The 16,602-nt window shown below is 49.1% G+C and overlaps 1 protein-coding gene across 2 annotated transcripts; it reads left to right on the plus strand.

Annotated features, from left to right (window-relative positions):
• The first annotated feature begins 4,206 nt into the window (after positions 1 to 4,206).
• Dnajc22 (DnaJ heat shock protein family (Hsp40) member C22) lies at positions 4,207 to 8,925 on the plus strand. Of its 2 annotated transcripts, none has more exons than XM_032886190.1 (3): positions 4,207 to 4,407; positions 5,622 to 6,562; positions 8,578 to 8,925. In XM_032886190.1, exons 2-3 carry the CDS (start codon positions 5,723 to 5,725, stop codon positions 8,761 to 8,763), a joined length of 1,026 nt encoding a protein of 341 aa, XP_032742081.1. In that variant the 5' UTR covers positions 4,207 to 4,407; positions 5,622 to 5,722; the 3' UTR covers positions 8,764 to 8,925. The 2 variants fall into 2 exon arrangements, with proteins under 2 accessions (XP_032742081.1, XP_032742070.1); XM_032886179.1 differs by having other exon boundaries at positions 4,224 to 4,388; positions 8,578 to 8,921.
• Positions 8,926 to 16,602: the final 7,677 nt, after the last annotated feature.

The following is a 16,602-nucleotide window of genomic DNA, read 5'->3' on the forward strand; positions in this document are numbered from 1 at the left end:
GTCAGCTCTGTCTGCAGTTCTTGGGGAAATGGCAGCGTGGCAGCAGCACAGGGTGACAGCTGAGGTGTGCTCCTGAGGGTGTGTGGTGTGTTAACTATGAGAGTGCTGTGACAACCGATCCATCCCTCCCAGTCCCTAACCCAAGCACTGAGAGCGGAGGACACTCTCCTCTCTCCCAAGTCTAGATATCTAATTGCTTAGTCTTGGGAAAGTGGTTTCTGCAAGAGTTCTTCATGACCTACAGCCCTCCATGGACAGCTGGACAGCATATGCAGTCTGCTAATCCATCTGGTTTCCCCTGGTTGGTAGTGACCTCAGAGAAAGGAGTGACTACTGAGCAGACACCTGTGTGAGGCTCAGGGTGAGAAAGACCAGATTCTCTACCTTCCTTCCTTCCTTCTTTCCTTCCTTCCTTTCTTTCCTTTCTTTCTTCCTCCTCCTTTTCTCTCTTTTCTCTTTTTCTTTTTCTTTTCTTTTTTTTTCTCTTCTCTTTTTCTTTTCGTTGTTCAAAACGGGGGGGGGGTTCTCTGTGTAGCCTTGGCCAAATTCACTCTGCAGACCAGGCTGGCCTCAGAGATCCACCTGCCTCTGTAGTCCCAGTGTTGGGATTAAAGGCATGACCTGGGATGCAGACCCCGCCAACCAGCAGAAAGACCAGATCTTTTGATCCCTAAGTGAATCCATCTCTTAGGGTCTGGAGAAAGAGCTGGAGGCCCGACTCTTTGGACACGCGGGCCTAGCTAATTACTAATTCACACCTTGGGAAGACAATACTTATTATACTACAACCATCTCTTTTCCATCAAGCTCTGTCTCCACTCTTCCATTTCATTCTAAAACCACTAAGAAGTGGAGCCTACCCTGGCCAGGGCTGAACCTCCCGGACTTATAGAGACAGCAGGGGATTCTGGATCTCTGGAACATTGGTTTATGCAGGGTACCTTTAAGGCAGTTTCCATTTGCTTTGCTCTTCCCAGGCCTACGTTGTTCTTGGGGCCACTATAGTTTTGTCTCTTTCCCCTATGTTTTAACCTTTAGGGGTCCCTTTCATTTTTTTGTCTTGTCAAATTTGGGGTTGGCCTTTGCTCCTCTTTGGGCTCCTGCCTCTGGGAATGACCCAGTGTGGTAGTGAAGTGCTGTGGAATCAAGGCAGTAGGGGTAGAGCTTCCCTGTTGCCACAAATGAGAACACAAGAATGACCAGGCCATGCCAGGGCACGCCCGCCTTCGCTTTTCATTCTGGGCACAGGCGCCTGGTCGATGCCCTGCTGTCCACCCTCCCTTGCAAACCGCCCTCCTCCTGCCCCCGCCCCCTCCACCCGCTTGGAAAAGGCAAATTTGACATTTTTAAATCCCGAGCCTTAGAGGGATCGATGCGGCCCGAGGGCCCCGCCCGGGGTCGATATTCCTGATTGGGAAGCGGCCGCTGAGCGGAGCCCGGGTGTAAATCACCCGGACTGGGGGGCGTGGGGGGCGGGGACCGGGTAGCCTACTGAATCCCACGCGCGCTCAGCGGGAAGGGTCCCGGCTCAGGCTGGACCGAGGGCGACCAACTGAGAAAGACAGGATTTAAAAGAAGCCGAGAGGAGCCCACCCAGGGCCTCCCCCCCTCCCCTGTCTAGCCCTGCCAACTCCCGCGGCCGACTCTGGTCTCGCTTCAGCGGCCTCCATCCTCCGTTGCCCCTGGAGCCGCGAGGGAGGCCGGTGTCGGAGCCAGCCATGCAGCGTCTCCTCTCCGGCCGCTCCCGCGGGGCCCGGGCTTCGGCGGCGGCTGTCACGGAGCCGACAGGCTGGGCTGGCGGGGAGGAGGCGCGCCGGGGGAGGGTGGTGATGGGGGTAGAGAGGGGGGCAGCTGGAAGCTAGGGCAGTTCTCGCTCAGTGGGCGCAACAGATGTCTGCAGAATTGAGGAGCGGCAAGGTGGTCTAGGGTAGCGAGCGTCGCGGGGGCGAGGGGATGTGGTCGCACTTGGGAGTGAGAGTGGCAAACCTTGGCAAACCTGCGACGTGAGCAGGCGCTCACGAGGGCGCGGGCCAGAGAGACTAGGGAAAGGCTAAGGAACTTCTGCTCGCTCGTACCTGGTCATCGCCTCTGCCTCCAATACCTGCCGCGCTCGGTTGGGGAAACTGAGGCAGTTGAGACCGAGAGAGGCCTGGAAGGTGAAAATCGGAATTAGTGGTGAAGGTTGGGGTGGCCATCAATTTCCTCTTGGGTTTCTGTATCAGCCAAGGACAACCTCGTGCCAGTGGCGGGTAAATATGTTACCAAGCCCTCGACAGCTGCTCACACGCTCCCCTCCGGTTTCAGCTTGTCAGATCCCCCACCCCCCACCCCCCACCCCCCACCCCGCGCCAGTTTATAGAACAACAATTTGGGGAAAACAATCCCGACCGAGTGACGGCCCCGTAATTGTGACAAAGTGAGTGCGGACGGCTGGAGAGAGCGCTAGGGCGGGAGCGAGGCAGGGCGAGGCGCAGGCAGGGGCGCCTCTCGCCCACCCCGTCACCCCTCTTCTCATTCCGGTCACCTCTCATCCCTCTCCTTGACTCTTCTTCAATCTTCTCCTCTAGGTCCCCCGTGCCTCCCTTCTCGTTTCTCCATCGCTCTGCCCTTTCCTCACCATAATGGTTCTTCTCTCGCCCCTCACCTTCCGCCACCCTCCTCCAGATGTGCCTTTTCCCTGCTCATTTCTCACTCTCTTCTCCATCCTCCACTCTTTTCTCCATCTTTTCCACGCGCTTACATTGCCCTTGGGTCTCAAGGTTCCATGGCAAAATCTGCTTCGCTCCCTCCCTAGTCCTTCCTTCCCAGGCTGGGCCGGGAGCCTTCATCCCTCCCGCGTTTTTGGCCACTTCTGGGTCCCTCCTGCGGGCCCGAGGCCTGGCTCCCCGGGGTCCCTTCCCCCTCCCGGCGGTTCCCACTGGCCTCCAGGCACCCTATCCAGTTTGTTTGTCCAGCGGCGGCGGCGGCTGCTGCTCGCGCTGTTTGCCAAGCTTAGCGCGCCGCCGCGCAGAGCGGGCCCAATTAAGTCTCATTCATTATTCAGCGCCCCTGTCCGCCCCCGTCCCCAGCCGTGGCTGGGTTGTCGTTTTGTCGCCCCTCCTTAGCCCTAAAGAGGCTATATCCCGAGCCGCATTCCCACCCCAGCTAGGGTTAGACGTTGGATGAAGCTAAAACATTCTGCCTACTGTTGACAGGTGACCCTAAGTGGGGCCACCAGATTCATCCCTACCTCTAGCCAAGCCTGGGAAATCCTGTGGAGCCAAGCTTCTTTAAAAAGAAACTGAAGCTCAGGAAAGGGTGTGACTTGGCCAAGGTCACGGAGCTGCACCGGGATTGGAGCCTGGAATATTGAAGGCATCTTGTATGCCAGCTCCCAAGCGAGAAGGCAGGCTCGTCTCCCCCTGAGTCCTAGGTTTGGCCTTACTCTTCTGATGGTATGCCTCCCCCATACTGTATCCCTGGCTGGTGTCCCCAGGATTAGAACAGCTTCGGGCTTTCTGGATTCTGGGCTATGCAGGCTCAGACTCTCGGATCTGGATGTGGAGTCCCCTGACTGGAAGGCCTAGAAGCAAAATAGTGAGGCAAAACTGGGGGGTCTTGATGGGCTCTCCCTTTGCTTATGGGTGGATGTCTCTCCCTTAAGAAATTAGAAGGGGGGGTTGGGGATTTTGCTCAGCGGTAGAGCGCTTGCCCAGGAAGCGCAAGGCCCTGGGTTCGGTCCCCAGGTCTGAAAAAAAAAAAAAAGAAAAAAAAAAGAAAGAAATTAGAAGGGATCCTATAAATGGCTGTCTTGGAGTATGGAGAGAGAAGCCTGCAGCCTGAAGTGAGACAGGGATCACCTCCCATTTGTAGCGGAGAGAAGACGAAATTGAGATTTTTAATTTTATTGATAAGGTCGCCTTTTTTCTCCCGCCAGGTAGCCGCACAGTCCGGGCAGCTTTGACCCAGGTCCCAATGTTACAAAAAGGAGATGTGGGACTTTTTAGGACTCTCCCTTCCGTAAGCGGCAGCGCCACCTGGCGGTTGTAGTGACGTGCTGCAAGAGGTGCGCTCCGCCGGGAGTGGGGCGCGGTTCCAGGTCCTACAGTTACAAACTGGGCGAGCCTGGGGAAAGCTTCCCGTAGAGTTCAGGGGACAAGGCGAGCAGAGGAGTGCAGGACCGGAAGGTGGCTCCGAAGGGGCTGACCCGTGCTTTCGGGGCGGGGTCTGGAGGAGGTGGCCTGACTTCAGACGCACAGTCAGCACTGAGGGACAAAGTCCACTTATGTGGAAGTGGGAGCAGTAACAGAGGGGCCATTTTGAATCTGTGGTCAAAGAAAATGACTGGTCTGAAGCGGCTTGGCAGCCTGAGCAGTCAGGTACTGCGGCCCTACTGGCACTGCCTGAGGGTGAGTTCGCTTGAAGTAGGTAAGACATATTGGCAGATCGATTTGATATTCTGAGGATTTTTGCAGCCTCTTTGTAGGGGCGCTTCAACCTTGTTGATAGGGGTAGGTTGGCCGGACTGTGGGGTGCTAAGGTCTAGATCAAAATGTTTTCTAGAATGTTTAAGTGGAAGGAGTTCAGGATCCCTTTCAAATTTGACTTGTGGGAGAAGAACATGGTCTGGGGAGGTGGGAAAGCTGGAGAAAGGCTAAAACCTTTGACCAGGTAACAGAGAGCACACACACACACACACACACACACACACACACACACACACACACACACTCGGTGTTAAAGGGATGAACTTGGATAAGACACTGGCTTTCAAAGGGGTTTCTCTTCAGCCTTCCCTGGTGAGTCATTTCTATTCCAGAGTCCGAGGGGAGGATAGAAATGTTAGCTTCTTTTTTTTCTCCTTATTCTTTTTAAATTTTACTTTATGTGCATGGGTGTTTTCCTTGAATCTTTGTGTGTGTACTGAATGCACACCTAATGCCCTGGGAGACCAGAAGAGGGCACCTATGAGCTGCTATGTGAATGCTGGGAATTGAACCCCGGTCCTCTGGAAGAGCAGTAAGTGACCCCTGGGTCACCCTATTAGTTCCAAGCTTCTGATTTGTTGTTGTTCAGGCACCTAGTTCTCAGTGTCCCAACTGAAGTCACTTAAAACATTCTCTTCCCTGGATATGGTGGCACATGCCTATAACCCTAGCACTTGGGAAGGTGGGGGCAGGAAGATCAGGTCATCCTCAGTGATGGCTACATAAGACCAGTTTGGAATAATAAGACTGCATGGGGGCTGGAGAGATGGCTCAGCGGTTAAGAGCACTGACCGCTCTTCCAGAAGTCCTGAGTTCAAATCCCAGCAACCACATGGTGGCTCACAACCATCTGTAATGAGATCTGATGCCCTCGTCTGTTGTGTCTGAAGACAGCTATCATGTAATCATATATAATAAATAAATAAATCTTTAAATAAAAAAGAGACTGTGCCTCAAATATTAATTAATATAAGTAAATGAAAAAAGTAATTGAAGCATTTTTCTCCCCTAAATATTTCCAAATCACTGTGACTGTAAATAATGGGACTGGGGTACTAACCAAAGATAGGAGACATTTAGTACCTGAGAGAGCCTGAGGTAGGACTAGCTTGACTTTTATTACTGCTGAGTCTTTCTCCTTGCTCCACCTCTCAGGTCCGAGGACTGTGGTGATTCTCATGGAGGACCCTGAGATTTCTGCAATCTGATCAGTGTCAAATGCCACTGGATTCGCTCTGAGACTCTCGCCCTAGAGGATGGCCAAAGGGCTCCTGATGACCTATGCCCTTTGGGCTTTTGGGGGCCCTGTTGGACTACACCACCTGTATCTGGGAAGGGACAGCCATGCCCTGCTCTGGATGCTCACCCTGGGAGGTGGTGGGTTGGGCTGGCTCTGGGAATTCTGGAAGCTTCCAAGCTTTGTGGCTCAAGCCAACGGAGTCCAGAGCTGGACACAGAGGCCAGAAGAGGAGAGACCCCCTCTGAGTCTCCTTCGCTTTGCTTCCCAGATGGTAGTAGGTGTCTATTTTGGTCTCGTGGCTCTGATCAGCCTTTCTTCCACAGCCAACTTCTATATAGTGGGCCTCCCACTGGCTGTTGGCTTAGGGGTCTTGCTGGTAGCTGCTGTTGGTAACCAGACCTCAGACTTTAAGAACACCTTAGGAGCAGCCTTCCTCACTTCCCCTGTGTTCTATGGCCGCCCCATAGCCATCCTGCCCATCAGTTTGGCTGCCAGCATTACAGCCCAGAAGCATCGCCGATACAAAGTTTCAGCAGTATCAGAGACACTTAGTGTCCGCCTCTACCGTGTGGGCTTAGCTTACCTGGCCTTCACAGGCCCACTGGCCTACAGTACCCTGTACAATACAGCTGCCACCATTAACTACGCGGCAGAAACCCTTGGTTCTTTCTTGAGTTGGTTCAACTTTTTCCCACTTCTCGGTCGTCTCGTGGAGTCTGTCTTGCTTCTGCCTTGCCGGATCTGGTGGCTACTGGTTGGGGCTCCTGGCTTCAATAGCAGCCAGTTCCAGGAATGGGAAAAGCTCTATGAATTTGTTGACAGTTTTCAGGATGAGAAACGTCAGCTGGCTCACAAGGTAAGCTTCTCTTCCCTGTCTTTGGGTGAGTCTCCTCAGGTAAGTCTCCTCAGGTAAGTCTCCTCAGGCCTGTCTGGACTCTAAGAGCTGGAAGTCCTGCAGGAGCTGGTAATTTGCTTGAGGGAGCTCTACATTGAGGTCTGCTTGCTATGCCCTAAAAGGAGATCCTGGCTTCTTTGGGCTTTTGCATGTACTGCATGAAGGTACATGAGAAAGACACAAGAATAATACTTTTTAGTCATAGTTTTTTTCTTTTTAAGATTTATTTATTTTATGTATGTGAGCACACTGTCACTATCTTCAGACACACCAGAAGAGGGCATCAGATTCCATTACAGATGGTTGTGAGCCACCATGTGGTTGCTGGGATTTGAACTCAGGACCTGTAGAGGAGCAGTCAGTGCTCTTAACCACTGAGCCATCTCTCCAGCCCCATAGTTTTTCTAAGGTTGTGTATCGGGCTCTTGGGTTGAGGTGTGGAACAATACCAGCTCCAAGAAGACTCCTTCCTGTCTCTCCCCAATCTATACTCCTATCTTGGAGGTTACCTCCTTTCTGATGTCTTCCACAGTGGATTAGGGGTTCTGTTTGTTTCACAGTGTGGGAGTTTACATTCAGAACCCCTAGGTACACTACATGGACACAGTAACACTGAGCCACACCCCAAGTCCTATCAGGATATATTAGGTTCAAGAATGTGTCAATGTGTGTGAGTCTGGGTCCTGTGTCATAGCATCAGTGGAGAGGTCAGAGGGCAACTGGCAAGACTGGAATCTCTCCTTCCAGCACGTGTGTTCCAGGGATGGAAGCCACCAGGCTTGCAGTAAGGTTGTCTACTGCCCTCCCTACCTTGCCAGCGACCACCCCACCCCTGTTTTGCTTTTGTTTTCTTTTTTTTTTTTTCTTTTTCTTTTTTCCTTTTTTGGAGACATGTTTGCACTATGTAGCCTTTAGCTGGCCTAAACCAGGCTAATATGGAGGCCTAGACTATGTGATCCTCCTGCCTCTGCCTCTCAAGTGCTGGATATTAACAGCACATACCACCATGTCAGCTAGATGAGGTTTTAGTTTTTCCTCCCTTCCTTCCTCCCCTCTTTCTTTCTTTCTTTCTTTCTTTCTTTCTTTCTTTCTTTCTTTCTTTCTTTTCTTCCTTTCTTTCCCTCCCTCCCTCCTTATTTTTCTATGTCCACGTTTTGTCTGTTCTTGACCATCAAATAAACGTGGTCACTTGGTACTGACCTGGGTTTTCGCATTCAACGCTCTGTTTATTAGACGTACTCCCCTTTAACATGGACTTTGAGACAGCCTGGGCCCCTTGCTGTGTCGGATCCTGCCGCGTCTTATTTAGTCACTCTATTGTTAATATTTAGGTCATTTCTAGCTTAGGACTTTTTTCGATGATGTTCCTGTAAGCATCTTCTCGGGTTTTCGGTGGGCGAGCATACACTTATTTCTCTTGTGGAGAGGAGATCTTGTCGAGGAGATGGAGTTCTAGGCTGGAAACGGCAGTGCCATTAAAGGAATCCTAGGACTACATGATACCCTGAGGGTTTTTTTTTGGCGGGGGGAGGGGTTGTTTTTGTTTGTTTGGGTTCTTTTCTTTTTTTAAAAAAAGATTTATTTATTTTTTATGTATATGAGTACACTGTAGTTGTCTTCAGACACACCAGAAGAGAGCATCAGATCTCATCACAGATGGTTGTGAGCCACCATGTGGTTGCTGGGATTTGAACTCAGGTCCTCATGAAGAGCAGTCAGTGCTCCTAACCACTGAGCCACTTCTCCAGCCCTGGGTTCTTTTCTACTTCTCTCACTGCTGCAGATCAAACCCAGGACCTTACTCCAGTCAGGGACGTGCTCTACTACTGGAATATACTCTTGGCCAAGGACTGACATTCTGTCTGAGGCTCTGGGCCATTCTACTGCTAACTAGTATGATTTAGCAGGAAGCAGGGAGAAGCCCTGGGACCCTGAGCACTTATGAGATGCTAATTTGTGAGCTCTGTTCCTCCGAGGTTCTGGGCATTGCAGAAGGAGCCACCAATGAAGAAATACATCGGAGTTACCGAGAGCTGGTGAAGGTCTGGCACCCAGACCACAATCGGCACCAGACAGAGGAGGCCCAGAGGCACTTCCTGGAGATCCAGGCTGCCTATGAAGTCTTGAGTCAGCCCAAGAAGCCCAAAGCATCCTGGAGGTGAAAGCAACCCCTCAAGGATGGGCTCAGTCTTGTCAGCACAGTCTTCAAAACCCAGGACCTAACAGTCTTAAAGAAGCTGCTCGAATTAGAGGCGAGGGGAACTTTAAAGGAGTGAGGAAGCATGTGGTAGAAAATATATTTATGTGTTAAATTTCTAAATTCTTGACTACTGTCTCCTTGATTATACTTTCTTAAGACCTCAGAGTAGGACTGGAGAGATGGCTCAGCGGTTAAGAGCACTGACTGCTCTTCTAGAGGTCCTGAGTTCAATTCCCAGCAACCACAACCATCTGTAATGAGAGCTGGTGCCCTCTCTGCTGTGTCTGAAGACAGCAATGAGGTACTCACATACATGAATTTAATAAAAAATAAATAAAAAAAGGACAGCAGAGTAAAAGGAATATTATAAAATTAATAAAATACCTTTCAAAAAACACCACCACGGAACCCTACCCCAGGATACTGATGCACGATGAAGAGATTGTTTAGCTCCTAAAATTATCTACAGCACGGAGTTAGGGTCCTAAAGGAAGCTGGGAAGGTTCTGACATTTCACATGCTGTCCTATGACAAGAGAGATTTCAACAGGTGAGACGCGTGGTTAAATGTCAAAGTGCCAGAAACATGTTTTTATTCCTTTTGTACTTTCTGGTCCTATACTTAAGATAGAAAGAAAGAAAAGGAGGAAGAGAGAGGAAGAGCAAGAGAGAGAGAGATTGAGGTAGAGAGGGAAGAGAGAGGAAGAAAGAAGCAAAGAGTGAACCACTGTTTAGATCAGGTTGGCCTATGGAGGGATTTTTTTTTAATTTTATGCATTTATTATATATAAGTACACTGTAGCTGTCTTCAGACACACCAGCAGAGGGCATCAGATCCCATTACAGATGGTTGTGAGCTGTCACGTGGTTGCTGGAAATTAAACTCTGGACCTCTGGAGGAGCAGTCAGTGCTCTTAACTGCTGAGCCATCCCTCCAGTCCTTGTGAGGGATTTTCTTTTCTTTTTTTTTTAAAGATTTTTATTTATTTTATGTATATGAATACACTATTACTGTCTTCAGACAGACCAGAAGACAGACCAGAATTGGATCCCATTACAGATGGTTGTGGGTCACCATGTGGTTGCTGGGTATTGAACTCAGAACCTCTGGAAGAGCAGTCCATGCTCTTAACCACTGAGCCACCTCTCCAGCCCAGGGATTTTTCTTAACTAGGCTAATTGGGGTAGGAAATCCACCTTGACTGCAGGCAGCACTGTCCTCATGGACTGAACCCAGGACTGAATGAAAGGAGGAAACATTGTCATACTGGCACACACTCGTTCATTCAGAGCGCTCTGCTCCTGATCACGTGACCAGCGCCCTCGGGGTCCTGCCTTGACTGCCCACACATGATGGACTGTACTTGACCTGTAAGTCAGAATGAATCCTTTTCTCTTAAGCTGTTTTTGTCAGGGTCTTTCATCATGGCAACAGGAAATGACACCGAGACAGGCCTCATGGGAAGATTCATGATTTTATATCCCATGTGTCTTTGAGGCAAGCTGGGGGAAGCCCGGGGGGAATAGCAGTTTGTGTAGTTCGAGAAAGCCTTATTCAATTCTAGCCAGATGTGGAAAAGGAGACCAGGATGTCTCACTTTGCAGAGGAAGGCGGAAAACAAGAAACGTGTTAAAATTACATACCTTTATTTGCTGATTTCCTTGATCTTTTCTCCTGGATGTTAACTCTGAGTGGTGTACACTGTGTTTTAAGCTAGAGGTTTGTCCTGACAGCATGTGTCTAGCATGCGTGAGACCCCAGGACCATGTAAGCTGAGCTCAGCGATATCAACCTCCTCAGACTGAAAGGTATTTGTTTTGTTTTGTTTGTTTGTTTTGCTTTGCTTGGCTAGCATCAAACACATTCTCTCTCTCTCTCTCTCTCTCTCTCTCTCTCTCTCTCTCTCTCATGTGTGTGTGTGTGTGTGTGTGTGTGTGTGTGTGTCTAGAGTTTTAAAGTAGTGATGGCCAAAATACCCCTGAGACACTGAGAACCAGTACTTACTTGTAGTACTTACTTGGTCCTTGAGGCTGGGCACCTCAGTAGTTGTAGTCCCAGAATAGCTGTCCTTTACCGGGGGACAACAACCCATAATTGCTTAGTCCACAAGGCAGGATGCTTCAGTCCTCCCAGTCTGGCACGAGGAGCAAGGTGTCTGGAGAGATGCTGGTCTTTATTCCACAGCAAAAGCTTCAAAATACAGGTCTGCTATCAGCAAAGTGATCCCCATCTGCAACGGGAAGTGCAAACCATTAACCCAGCATGGAGAGGAAGGCCAAGCAGAGGTGACCTTCCTTCTGCCGAGATGCCCTTTTCTTCAGGCATCTATCGGAAGAAGGAGCAGGCCCTCACCAGGACTTTCCTACGCCAATCAAGGGCCAATCAGGACGCTTCAGGTGAGACACCATACTCAGGTGGTGAGCTCTAATTTGTGACAGGTTAATATTGAAACCAGCCACAGTGCGACTGTGCCCTTTTCTTGTGTTTTCATTAAATAAGTCCCGCCTTCGAGGAGATGATAAAAGCACGCATTGACTCTGAATAGATTTTTATTAGTCTACTATCAGTTTCCTAAGCCCCCTTCAGTTCCCCCAAAGAACAGTCTGCTTTTTGTTTGAGCACTGGACCCACTGGTTTACCTAGAACCGTGTTCTGCTTTCTGAACTGTCACCTTCTCCATTTTGTCCCCTTTTTCCATGGAGAAGGGCAGATGAGCGTCTGGACCCGACTGTGGGTAATTATTTGCCTGTGGTGGTTCTCCCCGTAGGTGTGTGTATGACTGTGTGTATTTCTCTGGTAAATGTATCGATCGTCAGTTTATTCTAGCCAAACGTCAGTGTCTTCACAAGGCCGTCAGGGCTGGCGGAGTGAGCCACTTCACAGCAGCTGACACGCTGAGGTACGGGCGTCACGGTGGGCCAGATGGGAGATCCTGTCAAAGAGCAAGGCAGCAGCAACAAACTGTAGACAATTTCCTTTAGTATTCACACATTTTTAAACAACAACAACATCAAAACAAACAACCCTCCCCCCACCTCCTCTGGGTAGTGGTGACTCATGATTTTGAAGCAGAGGCAGGCAGATCCCTGAGTTCAAGGACAGCCTGGTTTACAAAGGAAATTCCAGGACAGCCAGGGCTACAGAGAAAACAAAAACGAACAAGCAAACAAACACCCCAACCAAACCAAACAAACAAACACCAAAACCACAAAAGCCAAACTAACCAACCAAGTACCCCTCTCTCCACTTTTTATCTTGAAATTTTTATTTTGTGTGCAGGCAACAAACAGCTTGAAGGAGTCAGGGTTCACCTTCCACCATGGGGCTCCTGGGGCTTCAGGCTTGGCAGCAGCTGTCCCCCCAGCCTTATAAAGAATTTGGTCTTTTTTTTTTTTTCTGGGACTGGAGGGATGGCTCAGTGGTTAAGAGCACTGGCTGCTCTTGCATAGGATCTGGCTCTGTTTTCTGTGTATTCACATGGCAGTTAGTAACTGTCCTTGACTCTGACTCCCGGGGATCCAGCACCCACCTCTAGTCTCCTTGGGCAACAGACATACACGTTTGTTTGTTTGCTTGCTTGCATTTGAGGCAGGGTCTCTCTATAAAGCCCTGGATGTCCTGGAACTCACTGCACAGACTAGGCTGGCTTTTGCATCAGGGATTAAAGGTGTGCACCACCACGGCCTGAATCTAAAAATCCAAGGTTCCTAGGCTCCGTATTGGAAGGGAATTGAGAAAGCCCCAGCCTCAGTACCACAGGATCTTGGGACTTGCTTGCCTCACGTACGACCATTTTGACAGATTCCTTCTCCTTCCCGCTTTGGGACATGTGTGTATGTGGTTTAGAAACTGAACTGTGAGTTGAACCCGGGGCCCCTCAGGTGATAGGCCAGAGCTGTATCTCAGAGCTGGATATCATCGAGGTGAGTTTTTCTATACCACTTTGGCTCCCAATGGACCGCACGTGCGCACCCGCCTAGGAACTATCTTTGTATCTGCAAACGAAACACAAACACACACACACACACACACACACACACACACACACACACACACACACACACACTAGCTTGTCTTTGAATGCCTTGACTTCCTCAAAGGCTGGGCACTCCTAAACCTTCCCCTGCTGCCCCAGGCCCAATCGGAAGTAGCTGGTTGGCTTTATCTCCTACCACTCCTGCATCCCATCCCTCTACCCCAGTCTTGGTGACTTCTCTCTTCCTCTCCAAGTCCTACCCACACAACTAAGTGTCCCACCCCGTGCCCAGCCATTCGCCATTGGCCTCTTTATTGGATCAAAAACACTGAAGACTCCCAATTGAATCAAAGCATTAGAACCAATCTCCTGTTGGTCAGCCTTTCCTTACCTTCTATTTCAAAGTCTTGTTAAGTTGCCTGGTTGTCCTAGAACTCACTCTCTAGCCCAGGCACTACTTGAACTTGTGATTCCCCCATCCTCCTGCATCAGTTTCGACGAGCAAGCTCAGTGGAAGTTATTTAATGATTTTAATGATCTGGCTGGGAAGCTTCCCTGGCCTAGAACTCACTGTATAGACTAGTCTAGCCTTTCCCTTACAGCAATCCTCCCAAGTGCTGGAATCACAGGTACCAGCCTGTCCTCAGACACACCAGAAGAGGGCGCCAGATCCCATTACGGATGGTTGTGAGCCACCATGTGGTTGCTGGGATTCAAACTCAGGACCTCTAGGAGGAGCAGTCAGTGCTCTTAACCACTGAGCCATCTCTCCAGCCCCCTTGCTTCCGTTTTAAGAGTGCTTTTGAAGCCCCAATTTGATTCCCAGCCCTGAAAAGGAGGAAAACCAGTCATTACTTTATTTCAGGGGGGGGGTGTTAAAATTTTCTTAGATATAATTCCTTTTTAAATTCACCACCTCTTGACACAAAGAGCAAAAAACACCACCTCTTTCTTGAGAAGAACCTGTCCTTCGCTTCCGTCCATTTTTCCTTTTCCTTATTAAATAAGACATTTTTGAAAACACACTATAGTTTTGTGGACACAAGGGGGAAAAAGATGTGGGAGGAGCTGGGCTCTCCTCCTGCCTCTTTACTCAGGGTCTCACGTCGCCCTGGCTGACCTCAAACTTGCTACACAGGGCATAGTTCTCTTACTGTGGGAGATCCCAGGTGTCCAGCCTCCAGGCCCAGCTCCTTCTGCCTTTCCTGCTGACTTCGAGGGTGACCCGATGGGTCTTGACCGTCACTGCCTTGTTTTCTTCCTTGTAATGTGAGGAAGTGAGACTTTGGTGACCTTTAAGATAACAGTGAACATTGGGGCCTGTGGTTCTTTTCACTTGAGGCTTATGTTAAACAATCTGTCTTGTCACCTTCTGCCTGCCCTCTCCTGGACATTATTTTGGAAGAAAATAAATTAACAGGGCTAGTGGCGCAAGCCTCTAATTCCAGCACTCGAGAGGACGAGGCAGGAAGATGTCTGTGTGTTCCAAGCCAGCCTGGTCTACTTAGAGAGTGCAGGGCCAAGGCTATGGAGTAAGACCCTGTCTCTAAATAAACAAATCATTTATTTTTTGAGTGGGGGTTTTGTAAGTTGCATAGACACTCAACTCTTCCTGACTTTGCTCCCCGGTGCTGGGATTATAGGCAGGACTCACAATATCCGGCTAAGAGAAAAAGTTTTTTTTTTTAGTTAAAAATTTGAATTAAACTTATTATCATTCTCATAGTGTGTGCACCTATCTGTGAGTGTGCCTTGGGGCATATCTGGATTGTGATTCAGTTTTCTTCCACACTGGATCTGGGAACTGAACTCAGGCCATCAGGCTTTTGCAAACAATGTTTTTGTTCTCTAAGTCATTGTGCTAGTCTTACAAAAAAAAAAAAAAAACACTAGAGGGTGAGTTGGGGGGTTGGGGAATGTAGTTTAGTGATAAAGTTAAGTATCCCCAAGGCCTTGTTTTAGGGCACAGCATAGTGCCCTAAAACAGTGCCTCTCAAACTGTGGTTAATATCCCTTTTGGGGGTCAAATTACCCTTTCACATGGGCCCCCTAAAACCATCAGAAAACACAGATATTTACATTATGATTCAGAATAGAGCAAAATTACAGTTATGAAGTAGCAACAAAAAAACAATTTTATGGTTGAGGGTCATCAAAGCCTGAGGAACTCTATTAAAGGTCACAGGGTTAGGAAGGCTGAGAAGCACTGCCCTAAAAGGAAAACCAAGGCTTTGTCAAATATAACCTTGCGAGTTTCATTTTCTTTGTTGAGACAGTGTCTTAGTCAGGGTTTCTCTTCCTGCACAAACATCATGACCAACACTCAAATTGGGGAGGAAAGGGTTTATTCAGCTTACACTTCCACATTGCTGTTCATCACCAAAGGAAGTCAGGACTGGAACTCGCAGGTCAGGAAGCAGGAGCTGATGCAGAGGCCATGGAGGGATGTTTCTTACTGCCTTGCTTCCCCTGGTTTGCTCAGCTTGCTCTCTTATAGAACCCAGGGCTACAAGCACCCGGTAGGCACCACCCGCAATGGGCAGGGCCCTCCCCACCTTGATCACTAATTGAGAAAATGCCTTACAGCTGGGTCTCATGGAGGCATTTCCTCAAGGGAGGCTCCTTTCTCTGTGATAACTCCAGCTTGTGTCAAGTTGACACACAAAAACAGGGCCATATTCTTACAACCCAGTCTGGACTCAAACTCACAATCTTTCTGTTACTTCTGCCCAAGAACTCCAGGCATATATCACCATGCCTAGCAAATTCATCCATTTTTGTTCCGTGTTATTTGATGGCAAGGGATCATGTGACCCAGGCGGGCCTTGAGCTCTCCTCTTTTTTCTTTTTTTTTTCCCCCCCGGAGCTGGGGACCGAACCCAGGGCCTTGCGTTTCCTAGGCAAGCGCTCTACCACTGAGCCAAATCCCCAACCCCGGGACTTGAGTTCTCTATGACTGAAACTGATCCTGAGCTACCAATCTTCCTGGCTCCACTTCCGGAGTCCTGACTACAGGCACACAGAACTGCCTAGCTAATCGTCCTTTTAAAGTATACAGTGTTGGAGGGGTTGGGGATTTAGCTCAGTGATAGAGCGCTTGCCTAGCAAGCGCAAGGCCCTGAGTTCGGTATACAGTGTTGGGCCAAGGGATAGCTCAGCGACTAGGAGCACTGGCTGCTTTCTCAGAGGTCCTGAGTTCAATTCCCGACAACTACATGGTGGCTCACAACCATCTATAAGGGAAATCTGATGCCCTCTTCTGGCTTGTGTGTGTATATACAGCAGATACTCATACATTAAATACATTAAAAAGAAGTATACAGGGCTGGAGACCTGGCTCAGTGGGTAAGAGCAATGACTGCTCTTCCAGAGGTCCTGAGTTCAGTTCCCAGCAACCACATGGTGGCTCACAACCATCTGTAATGAGATCTGATGCCCTCTTCTGGTGTGTCTGAAGACAGTGACAGTGTATTCACATACATACAGTAAATAAATAAAATCTTTAAAAAAAAAAAAGTATACAGTGTTAACCCCAGTGCTTGGGAGGTAGTGGTAGATTAATCTCTGTGTGAGTTTAAGGAGGCCAGCCTGGTCTACATAAAGAGTTCTAGGACAGCCTGGGCTACATTAAGTTTACAACGTTAGGGTGTCAGGACTTTTTTTTTTTTTTTTTTTCCGGAGCTGGGGATTGAACCCAGGGCCTTGCGCTTCCTAGGCAAGCGCTCTACCACTGAGCTAAATCCCCAACCCTTTTTTTTTTTTTTAAGATTCATTTATTTAATTTATATGAGCACACTACTGTCACTGTCTTCAGACACACCAGAA

The sequence above is a fragment of the Rattus rattus genome, chromosome 1 (genome assembly GCF_011064425.1).
Source record: "Rattus rattus isolate New Zealand chromosome 1, Rrattus_CSIRO_v1, whole genome shotgun sequence".
Classification (NCBI taxonomy): domain Eukaryota; kingdom Metazoa; phylum Chordata; class Mammalia; order Rodentia; family Muridae; genus Rattus; species Rattus rattus.